The 12335-nt window shown below is 39.5% G+C and overlaps 1 protein-coding gene across 18 annotated transcripts in view; it reads left to right on the forward strand.

Moving 5' to 3' along the window:
• The window catches only part of LOC129624595 (uncharacterized), a 324961-nt gene that overhangs the window by 257898 nt on the left and 54728 nt on the right, over window positions 1-12335 (forward strand). For 8 of the 18 annotated variants that reach the window (XM_055542753.1, XM_055542752.1, XM_055542757.1 and 5 more), the window contains one exon: window positions 1927-2896. The exons of 8 other annotated variants lie outside the window; for them this stretch is intronic. In XM_055542753.1, the coding sequence (XP_055398728.1) occupies window positions 1927-2288 (362 nt within the window). In that variant the 3' untranslated portion in view covers window positions 2289-2896. Of the gene's footprint in view, window positions 1-1926; window positions 2897-12335 lie in introns of those variants that run through there. 2 more of the 18 variants (XM_055542754.1, XM_055542750.1) reach the window with 1 other exon arrangement.

The raw sequence follows: 12335 nt of genomic DNA on the forward strand, positions 1-12335 counted from the left end.
GATGTCTAATTTGATCAAAATCAGACCCTATAATTTGAATTCAAGCCAAGCCACAATCAAATCACAAAATTTCCAAAGCTGCCACCATCTTGGAAATGTCAAATGCCGGGTGGGGGAGCAGGAAATGACTATTCAGGGAATCAAGGAGCCTGTTTTAATGAATTTTGCATCTGGTCCTTATATGAGGCCATTAGATATAATTTAAATGTCTTGATTAACATTTTATTACTTGACATGACTGCTGGAAAAAAAAAAATCGTTGCCCACGCACCGCACATATCAAAATATCCTAAACTCCTTTGAGTTTCAAGGTGCTAAATATAGAGCTTTTGGGCCACTTAGATGGTGTCTGAAGTCTGCCCGATACTTGGTGTGAAAAATAAAAAAGGATGTTTTTCTCTACTCAGATATTAGGACCCAATCTAAGCTTGGCCAGCTTTGGCAGTCACTGTCGGACCTCCCGGGTGTCTGAGGAATTGTACACTCCTTTCTAAATCCTTTCGGAAATTGCCAGTTTGATAGAATAACATTGCAGGAAACCACTCAAATTGAACATATTTGTTGTTTTATGTTCTGCCAGGCAAATGTCAGAACAATGCCAGGAGACCAGAGTAGGTCAGAATTGGAAGGGGCAGCAGGGGAAGTGAAGGGAGGGAACCAGGAGCAAAAGAGACAATGAGAAGAGAATGAAAAGCTATTTTAATGGGGAATTTTAAACACATAAAACTCTTGCTTTTGAAAATCAAAAGCAAAATAAATCACGTCTTCTCAATTGTCTCGCGGTTCACAGGGTGACATCCAATCTGAGAATATTTTCTTGTAGAATTTAATAATTGTGGTCAACAATTTTCTGGTAAATCTCGATCCACTGGTCAATATGCTGCCAACAATGAAGACAAAATTGATGGCTTACTTGGAGAACACACTGATGGAGCCTTATTTTTCAGTTTCATTTCACTTGTCTTGACTATGCGTCTATTTTACTATGGGGGTCTTTTTTCCCACACTTTGCATATTTCAATTATACAGCGTGTCATATAAATTATTTTAATTAATTCGGGACAGCAATTTGCCATAATCATTTCTTCACTCTTCTGTTTGAAGTCCCATGGCAACATGGTTTTTTTTCCCCTAAGTCTGACAGTATATTAGATCTTACTGGTAGTGATCCCGAGTACTGCAGAATTAATTTTTCCAGAAAGATCAGCATGGGGAAAAGGCTGCATGAACGATCTTGCTAGCATTGCCTTTTTTTTTTTTTTAAGTGGCTGACTCATAAATTAGGAACTTGATTCTCTCTCCCTGGCTTTGGATGGTTTCCTAATGAGCAGAAGGGCTGTTTTATTTATTTATTTACCAACCGATGTGGACTCAAACCCTTGATAGCCCTTTAACATCTTAGTGACTGCAGTTATATTAGGACTGCAGGCACTCAGTGCTGGCTTGATTACTAGAAAAACCTTTTTGCCTCATCCCCACTCAAGTATTGAACCCAGGGCCAAAAGCATGCTCTCTATGTTTGCCAGATAATCATTACATTTTAGCACACTGAACAAATACTATACCAATTAAAATTGAATGTCACTTTAAAGTCAATAAAACTACTTTATTTTTCAGATAAGCTTTAAAAAAAAAAAAAAGCCTGTTGCTCCTTCTAAATTAGCTAAATACGTTTGTTTTGGCAGCAGCCAAGTAGTGAAAACTATATCTTATTTTCAAATATGTACCAGCACACCCGTCATTTTTTTTTAATCTGATTTTGGATGAATTGGTCTTTGGAAAATATTAATGTTTGATCTTAGATCCATGTTCATCTAATTGCTCTAAAACTGGGAATTTGCTTGTGATGTGCATGCCAAAGTATTTTGTGTGTTCCATGGATAACTCTGGTAGGTCTGTTGGTAGATACTATTTTTACTTACTTAGCAGGAAGGAAATGGATGTGCAGAGGACGTAAAGTGGGTTGTTCAACATCACAAAGAGTTACGCCAATGGAGTTAAAGATCAGCAAACTCATTGCCAAATCGTGGCTGGACAAACGTACCTTTATGAACTCATTTTTGTTCTGCTCTAATACGATCACTTTGCCAAAGCAGCATGAGAATAAGAGGATCATTTGCTACTTTCACAGGCCTTCAGGCGAACGGAGTCAAGTGAGAATTACACACAGCTTATATAAGGAGTCCGTCCAGTTTCCGGGTAGGCTGAGGAGATGTGCACATATGTTGTGTGATTGTAGAGATACAAAAAATGTCTCTGTTCTGTATCCCCTGAACTGCTGTTGTTAAGTTTAGACGGCTTCAACAAGATGAACTATTCTGAGACAACTTTTTCTAATACTGTCCATTGTTCATCAACTAGTGGAAGGCTCCATCCCCCACCCCACCCGATCCCACCCAATTTACCTTGTCTGATTTTATCTACCCCCAGCTCTCAGTATACATGTTCTCTCTTCACCAGGTCTTCTCTAATGCCTCGGCTGTGAACACTAGCAAAGAATGAGTTTTACATTTTTAAATAGTTGGAAAAAAGTTCAAAAGATCATTGAATGACATATGAAAAGGATAAGAAATTCGAAGTTCCGTGCCTGTAAACCGTCTTCTTAGAAAACACCATTTGTTTATACAGTATCTCAAACCACTTTTACTATCTATCGGCAGAATTGTGTAGCTGTCGTATTCTGTGTGGCACCAGAGCCTAAAATATTTACCATCTGGCCCTTTACAAAAAGAAAATGTTTACTGGCCTTTGCCCTAGACTTCTTAATCAAGTAAACTGATGTCCTTAAGTGCCCATAGAACTCTGATGGCTAAATACAGCTTCTTTCAGGAAATTTAAGCTTCATGGGACAAGCTTATATTGCTCAACGTAGAATTTCCAGCACCTACAAGAGATGCTAGACCATACAGTAAGTATTAATAATGAGATGTCAAATTATTAACCTCCCTTTTAGAATGTTTTCTTCTACAAATGACTTTGTAGATAATATGATTCATACTGAGTTCCTCCTTTATCAGTCAGTTCAACAGTATTTTGCAAGTAACTCTGATCCTGGTTAAACCAAACAAACAAACCATGGATAAGAAAGGGAGGCAGTCATTAAGCAAAAGCCATTGCCTAGAGGGGATCCATTTTATTTCTTATCATTGATCAAGTAAAGGTTAATATCAGTTATAGAATTTTTTCACTTATTCCAACCACCCTTATTTTAGGACTGAAGGGAGAACCAGAACTTAGTGTTAAAATTTATTTCTGGCTATCTGGGGAAATCTTCTAATAAAAATACTGTTTTAGGTTTTAATAACTGTAGAAATGGCAACTTTTCTAGATTCTTGACATTGTTAAGATGCTCATGAAAGAAAATGCATGTTTTCAGTCTATAACTAACTTGTAGGTGGTGAAGTGGTCACAAACCATGAAATCTAAAAGGGACAGACATTAACTGTATTAGCCTGCTTGGGCTGCCATAGCAAAGAAACACAGATCAGGTGGCTTAAATAACAGAAATATCTTCTCCCAGTTCTGGAGGCTGGATCTCTGAGGTCAACATGTCTGCAGAGTTGATTTCTTCTGAGGCCTTTCCTGACCTTGTAGATGACCTTGTGTCTTCACATGGGCTTTCCTCAACACTTGTCTACATTCTGTCCTTCTCTTCTTATAAGAATACTGACCATATTGGATCGAGGCCCACCATAATGACATTTAGTCTTAATTACTCTTTAATAACCTGGTCACTTAGATGGTAAAGAATCTGCCTGTAATGCAGGAGACCCAGGTTCGATCCCTGAGTTGGGAAGATGCCCTAGAGAAGGAATGGCTACCCACTCCAGTATTCTTGCCTGGAGAATCCCATGGACAGAGGAGCCTAGTGAGCTATAGTCTGTGGGGTCGCAGAGAGTCAGACATGACTGAGCAATAACACCTTCACTTGCAATCCGTCTTCAAGTACACGTCACATTCTGATGTACTGAAGGTTAAGTGAAGTGAAAGTCACTCAGTTGTGTTTGACTCTTTGCCACCCCATAACTGTACAGCCCATGGAATTCTCCAGGCCAGAATACTGGAGTGGGTAGCCTTTCCCTTCTCCAGGGGATCTTCCCAACTCAGGGATGAAACCCAGGTCTCCCACATTGCAGGCAGATTCTTTACCATCTGAGCCACCAGGGAAGCCCTAAGTGAAGGTTAAGACTTCAACAAATGGATTTGAGGGGAACACAGTTCAGCCCATAATCCCAACTAAAATGTTCAAGGAAATTTCAGTCCACTGCTATGTCTAAATTCTACTACTTGAGATAGAAACTTCTATCCTCTCCAGTGAAAAAAGAAATATATCTTAGGTCTTGATGTGAAATCGGAGAAGACAATGGCACCCCACTCCAGTACTCTTGCCTGGAAAATCTCATGGATGGAGGAGCCTGGTAGGCTGCAGTCCATGGGGTCGCTGAGGGTCGGACACGACTGAGTGACTTCACTTTCACTTTTCACTTTCATGCATTGGAGAAGGTAATGGCAACCCACTCCAGTGTTCTTGCCTGAAGAATCCCAGGGACAGGGGAGCCTGGTGGCTGCCATCTATGGGGTCACACAGAGTCAGACATGACTGAAGTGACTTAGCAGCAGATGTGAAATACAAATCTCCATTTACTGATTAAAGATTTTTGCTCATATTTATCTTCTTCCCTCGAGTATTTAATTTGCTGATGGTGGTATCCTAGTAAATGTAATGGTATCCTTTTGACATGAAAAACATCATATCATTTCCAAAGATCTAAGCAACCTTAGTGCCACAAGGAGCTATTTTAGTTCAGTAGATTCACCAAAACATTGTTAAATGAAATGGTTATGTGGGATGTCTCTAAGATGGCGATAGAGAGGGATTTACCAAAGCACTGAATGCGCTGAGACTTTATTTCTCTGGCATTAGCCCTTTGCAGAGTAGATAGTTTCCCTGGAGAGGGTCTTCTCCCCTTTTTTTGTTATTCAGTCCCTACATGGAGCCTGAACTGGACCGATTACTGTAGTATAAACTAGAAACAAACTGAATAACCTTTGACTTCGAATGACTGTCATCAAGTTTGCATAGATACCTAGATGTTAATCTTCCTGTTTCCATAGTTTACAGTTATTTTAAAAGAAAAGCATAACTAAACTTCAAACTTGCATCTCTATATTTTGTCCTTTTAAACACTGGAATTTCAGAGGTTTCTTCTGTCTACCTTTTTTCTCAAAAATAAAAATTTTTTTTTCTTCTCTTTCAATTTGTCTTCTCAGTTTGGAGACCCTAAAATAGTTTGTAGGCAGAGAAATTCTGAAGTGTAGATGTTTTAGCAGATCTCTAAGATGGACACATTTTAAAATGCACCCAGAAACCACACACCAATAGACCTGTGGTCCAACTTTATTCCTCCTTCATTCCTGTCCTCTTGTTTCTTGTTCTTCTTTTAAGCAAGTTTTTTTAAGAATCCACATTTATTCTTTCAGACAATTGTTATTTCATTTGCGAATTCTAATATGTAGTTGAAATACATGGAACTTCCCCAGTGGTTCAGTGGTTAAGACTCCACCTTCCAACGCAGGAAGTGTAGGGAACTACCAACATACCTAGGGTTCAGCCAAGAAGTTAATAATAATTTAAATAAAAGAAAATATATGAAGAGAAAAATGAGAACTCTTAAATCAATGGGTAAGATAGAGACTGATATTAGAATAGTAGTCATTAATGGAAATGAAGGCTTAGAAGTGGACCTTGAATTCTGTTTTATCTGTTTTTTTAATGAGAAAGATTTGACTCAAATATGGCAAAGTATGATATCAATTAAATCCACATGCCTGTAATATTCTCGCTTCTCTGTGTTTGAGTTGTTTGAGCATGAGAGTTGAGTGCATTCTCCACTGACTTGGGGCCATCTCCAAAATTCTTTCATCTGTGTCTGTGACTAGAGCACCATTCAGTGTTGCTGCCGGACTGAACGAGTGGTCAGTCTGTTTGGGCTTTTCTGTGAGTTGTACTTTTTTCCTTTTGGACATCAATAATCCTGCCAATGATAACATTGTGTTTTTTAAATAGAGAGTGATGAGTTTACTGGGAGGGACTCAGTGGTGCTGGTGAAGGCGGATGAGGCGATAATGTCTCATGGAGTCAGGACGGGTTACCAATAGTTATCTTCAGTTCTTAGGGTGAATCATGAGGGTTTTCTAATATTGACTCAAGAATAATCCCGCTTTGTTACACAGTATTTGAGGTGGAAACGGCTAGCACGAAGTTCATTCCACAACAAACATTTCTCCCTCCAGTACCTACAGAAGCCCTTCCTTTGTGGTCTTATGTGGAGACTTCTTTGCTGTCTTTGATGGGTCCCTCTCCCTGCGCTTTCCTCTCCACTAACTGCTATGCCTGTTTCTGCCTTAATATATGGCTGCAGTACGTCCAACACAAGTAGAAGTCTGTGAGTGGGATGGCAATGACAAGACAAGGAGTGTGTAGACACTTTTTCTTTTTTCAAGTAAGTCAAGCATTTTGTAAATGTTGAGAAAGCTCCAAGCTTTACAATTTGGGTTTAGCCCACTGAACTCTAACTGGCTAATACTCTCAGGATTATATTACAAATCTTTTATAATTTTTAAAAATTCTTTTTGGTAGTAGGCATCTGTAAATATTTACTCATTGATATTTAATTTGTAAATGCATGTATTCCTTCTTAAACAATCACTGATACATTCACTTTGTATCAAAGATATGTGTCATCTTAGTATTTTAATGTTTTAGGTATAAAATTTAATTTACAATTTCTCCTATATTCAAAGTTTCAAATAAGATAAAAACAGAAGTACTATCACCATGAGTAATCTAAAAATAGAATTTAAAATTTTATTTGTGAATCACTTAAATTTATATAAATGCCATGTTAAGCATTAAAAAGCAGAGTGATTAAGTAGTACAATTTACCTAAGCATTTTCATTTTTTTTATTTTTAATTGAAGGATAATAGCTTAACAATATTGTGTTAGTTTCTGCTGTATATCAGCATGAATCAGCCACAGATATACATATGTACCCTCCCTGTTGAACCTCCCTCTCACCTTCCACCCCATTCCACCCCTCTAGGTTGCCACAGAGTGCCAGTTTGAGCTCCCTGAGTCATACAGCAAATTGCCACTTATTATTTAGATGGTAATTCTATAAGAAATGTTTCTTTTTATTGAGAAATCAGAAGATAAGGCTGAAGAAAATGTGCATTTTTAAGCAGTTCTTTTTCAAAAAGCATTACATTAAAAAAAAACAACCCTAACAAATAGATTTCATGATTCTTTTTAATGCATTACTCATCTGGGGTTAAATCTTATTTTCTTTGACTCAGTCCACTTGATATTCTGGCATTAGAAATTGTTGCGAAGACTTTAAGTTAGTTTGCTTTTAGTGGATCCGAACATGGAAACTGGAAATAAAAGCTTTTCTTATAGCCCTTGAAGCATGAAGCTATAATAGAATTCGATCTTACATCATGAGCATTCTATCAGTGGTGATTTATAACAGGTTATAGTCATTCAGTTTATAAAACTATAATTTTAGTGAGCCTGAGTTTTCCCAAAGGCTTTTCAAAATATATGTCTTTTTGAATGGAAAACTTGTCACATGACTGACATTCACTCATTTTGCTTCTTACTGTTCATCAGTAATTGACACAGTGCTGTCCTGTTTATGAGGTAGAGTCCTCTCTGAGTGTTCTTCCTGTCATATATATGAAATCATCCCATATCATCCCATATCAGCTCATATTATCCCATCTTATATATCTGAAATATATTACTCAAGAAACCAAAATCACCCCTTTTTGCTTTTTTATTGGATTTTCAATTTATGAAATTCTAGGAAAAATTAATTATAGAAATAAAAATAAATGTAAAATCACTTCTTAGCTCTAACAAATCTTAACATTTAAAAATATTTTCTTCAGACCATGTGTCTGAATTCTCATGTATTTTTTGTGTTTTTCTATGTTGCTATACAACTAAAAGCAATATGCACTCTAGTTTTGCAAGTTTTGAAACTTTGTATAAACAGATTCCTACTCTATATAATGTGATCAGATTTTTTTAAATGTCCAGTTGATAGACTTCGGTGCTCCCTTAGTTCAGTTCAGTCGCTCAGTCGTGTCCGACTCTTTGCGAACCCATGAATCGCAGCACGCCAGGCCTCCCTGTCCATCACCAACTCCCAGAGTTCACTCAGACTCACGTCCATTGAGTCAGTGATGCCATCCAGCCATCTCATCCTCTGTCGTCCCCTTCACCTCCTGCCCTCAATCCCTCCAGCATCAGAGTCTTTTCCAATGAGTCAACTCTTCCCATGAGGTGATCAAAGTACTGGAGTTTCAGCTTTAGCATCATTCCTTCCAAAGAAATCCCAGGGCTGATCTCTTTCAGAATGGACTGGTTGGATCTCCTTGCAGTCCAAGGGACTGTCAAGAGTCTTCTCCAATACCACAGTTCAAAAGCATCAATTCTTCAGCCCTCAGCTTTCTTCACAGTCCAACTCTCACATCCATACTTGACCAGTGGAAAAACCATAGCCTTGACTAGACGGACCTTTGTTGGCAAAGTAATGTCTCTGCTTTTCAATATGCTGTCTAGGTTGGTCATGTGTTTCTCACTTCCAGCTTATTCTCTTTCTGGTTCATTTGGTCCATTTTGGTTTTGAACTCAGTTAAATTTACTTAATGGTTTTCTTTCACATTTTTGTTTATTGCTATGAGTCAGATATCTTCTATTTATTTCTAGATCCCAAATTATGATCACTTGAGGCCGACACTAGATAAGTATTGTCATATACTAACCCCAGCTTTAGTTGCAAGAATGGCTAAAAGACACACAGGAAAATCCTCTCATTCAGCTCCTCATCTTCCTTCTACTCATTTTCCAGTGGGATTGGCACTTTGGTAGATGAACTGTTTTCTGCTGGTGAAGGAAGAGGCCACAGTGCTCACCACTCTCTTGCTGGGATAAGGGACAAAATATGTTGCTCCCTTTTTCCTGAGCTGGCTCAGTTTCTCACTGCACAGCCAAGACTAATAGGTCCCGCAGTTAACGGTACTCTGCTGAAGGTTCTAAGAGAAGGAAAGAGAACTTCACCCGTCTGTGTTCATGCCTTGGGCTCTCTTTTCAAGCCACTTCCCTCCCTTACCCTGGGTCTAACTCTATGAGGTAAGAACTGCCTTACTGTCCACCATAGAGCTGTTCTGTTTATCTTCATGGCACAGAGTCCTAAACATGAACTCTGACCCTCAGAAAGAGGAAAATTTTTCACTCTCAAGCTTTTCTCCTGAGTTCTGTCTCTCTGCTCTGTAGCTGACTCTCCTCTGGAATGACTGGTTGTGGGGAAATAAACAAGATGGCGCCATTCTGGCTCTCTTGCCCCCATGCCCTCATGCCCTGTCACCCCATGTTCTGTAAATAATGACTTTGCACGGTTTATGTAACAGCTGAGATCACTGATAGTACCGCACATGGGCATCATGAAGTATTTGCTTGATCATGGGCTACTTTGTGTGGTGCACATATATGTGAGTTTCACCTAGAAAGCAGTGGCATATTAATGCTGCTCCAATACTTTGGCCACCTGATGCGAAGAAATGACTCATTGGAAAAGACCCTGATGCTGGGAAACATTGAAGGTGGGAGGAGAAGGGGATGACAGAGGATGAGATGGCTGGAAGGCATCACCAACTCAATGGACATGAATTTGAGTAAATTCCAGGAGTTGGTGACAGACAGGGAGGCCTGGCATGCTGCAGTCCATGGAGTTGCAAAGAGTCAGACACAAGTGAGAGACTGAACTGAACTGATTACATGGCTGATTACTGAACTGATGCATCATGTCTGTGTCCATTGGGTCAGCCATGAGAGAAGAGAATATATCGTGTCTGCTGCTACAGCTGCTGCATCAGTCGGAGAGAATAAACATGTCTGCAGTTTTGCTCCTTGAGTCTACTTCCCATCTTGTAGCTCGTGCCTTGCCTCCCCTGGGTTCAGTGAACAGTGTGGACAGTGTGAACAGCAAGACAATTGACTCAGTGAGCAGGATCAGCAGTATAATTGGTGTAGTTCACAGGATGAACACCAAGACATTGATCTTCCATAATCCACTGCACTTAAAGTTGTATTCTTTCTTTATTGCTGTTGTAACAAGTGAAAAATTGCAGCAGCTTGAAACAATGCAAAGATATTATGTTACAGGTCTGAAGGTCAGAGATTCACCACAGGTGTCAGGGAGTTGAAATCCAGAAGGTGGCAGGGCTGTATTCCTTCTGAAGGCTCTAGCAGAGATTTGGTTTCCTTGCCTTTTCCAGCTCCTGAAGGCTGCCTGCATTCCTTGGCTTGCAACCACCCTCTTCCATCTCCAAAGCCAGCAATGGCCTGTTGAGTCTCACATCACATCACTCTGATTGTGTTGTCTTAACTCCTCTTCTGGTTCTTCTGCCTCTCTCTTTGACATTTAAAGGGTGCTTGTAATTTCATTAGGTCCACCCTGACTATCTGGAATAATTTCCTTATTTAAGATCAGCTGATGAGCAACCTTAATCGCCCCTAATTATGTAACACAGCATGTCCATGGACTGTAGGGAGTCAAACATGGACATCTTTGGGAGCCATCAGCCTGCCTACCGCAGAGACACATCCTGCTTTATACCCAGGATTATAATGGCTCTTAAAAGGCATCAAGATATAACAGATTAGTATCAGGACATTCATCAAATTCCATGTTATTTGTCTTAAATAGCTTTACAGGTGAAACATCCCTCTCTCTGTCCAGGATGTACAACATAAATATGGGTCCACCTCCTATAGCATGTGGCCATAAGATGAGGGGAACATCAGGTCTTTCTATCTTTCTTTCATATTCCAGGGTCTCCTCACCCATCACTTGTAGGCAGCTGCTTAGGCAACAGAACATACATACCTCCAAAGAGTAAGATATAATATGCATGTAAAAATGGTCTAGACCTACTTTTAGGAAAGCAACTGTGTCTCTATCAGAAATAAGATTTAAAGAGACTTACAATTCCTAACACACCCAGGTTATGGCTCTAAACTGAACAACCAATCATTCTCTTTGTAGTATTTTTATTTAATTCCTTGCATCCAGCTCACCTATCGGGACATAAATGCCTCCTCCCGCCCCCACCTCTCTCTCTGTCTCTCTCTCTCTCTATATATATATATTTTCAATGTTAAATTATTATATGAACCAATGTTCCAAAAAATCTGTTCCAAAGTGAAACTTGCATCTTCACTTTAGAGACAAAAATCAATAGGCAACATATAAATAATGGGGTTTTTGTTGTTGTTGTTCTTAAAAGTTATTGAGGTCCTATATACAGTGTGCTGACAAAGGTTCATATGGTCAAAGATATGGTTTTTCCAGTAGTCATGTACGGATGTGAGAGTTAGACCATAAAGAAGACTGAGCACCTAAGAATTGATGCTTTTCAACTGTGGTGCTGGAGAAGACACTTGAGAGTCCCTTGGACAGCAAGCAGATCAAACCAGTAAATCCTAAAGGATATCAACCCTGAATATTCATTGGAAGGACTGATACTGAAGCTGAAGCTACAATACTTTGGCCACCTGATATGAAGAGCTGACTTATTGTAAAAGACTCTGATGCTGGGAAAGATTGAAGGCAGGAGGAGAAGGGGACCACAGAGGATGAGATGGTTGGATGGCATCACTGACTCAATGGACATGAGTTTGAGTTAACTCTGGGAGATGATGAGGGACAGGGAAGCCTGGTGCACTGCAGTCCTTGAGGTTGGAAAGAGTTGGACCTGACTTAGTGACTAAAAAACAACACATTATAGCCTCACTGCCTGTAGCTTTGATGCCCTTATGTGACTGATTTTTTTCAAGATTTCCCAAAGTTTAAGATTTTATTGCCTATATCCCAACTTTAAACAAAAAATGTCATCTATTTCTATCCTACCTTACACTTATTTACCTTAAATATTGCTCAAAGAACTTGCCAGTGAGTTAAGGTAATTTCTGTCTTTTGTCTCCTCAGTTCAGTTCAGTTCAGTTCAGTCGCTTGGTTGTGTCCGACTCTTTGTGACTCCATGAATCGCAGCACGCCAGGCCTCCCTGTCCATCATCAACTCCCGGAGTTCACCCAGACTCACATCCATCGAGTCAGTGATGCCATCCAGCCATCTCATCCTCTGTCATCCCCTTCTCCTCCTGCCCCCAATCTCTCCCAGCATTAGAGTCTTTTCCAATGAGTCAGCTCTTCGCATGAGGTGGCCAAAGTACTGGAGTTTCAGCTTTAGCATCATTCCTTCCAA

The sequence above is a fragment of the Bubalus kerabau genome, chromosome 12, assembly GCF_029407905.1.
Source record: "Bubalus kerabau isolate K-KA32 ecotype Philippines breed swamp buffalo chromosome 12, PCC_UOA_SB_1v2, whole genome shotgun sequence".
NCBI classification, from domain to species: domain Eukaryota; kingdom Metazoa; phylum Chordata; class Mammalia; order Artiodactyla; family Bovidae; genus Bubalus; species Bubalus kerabau.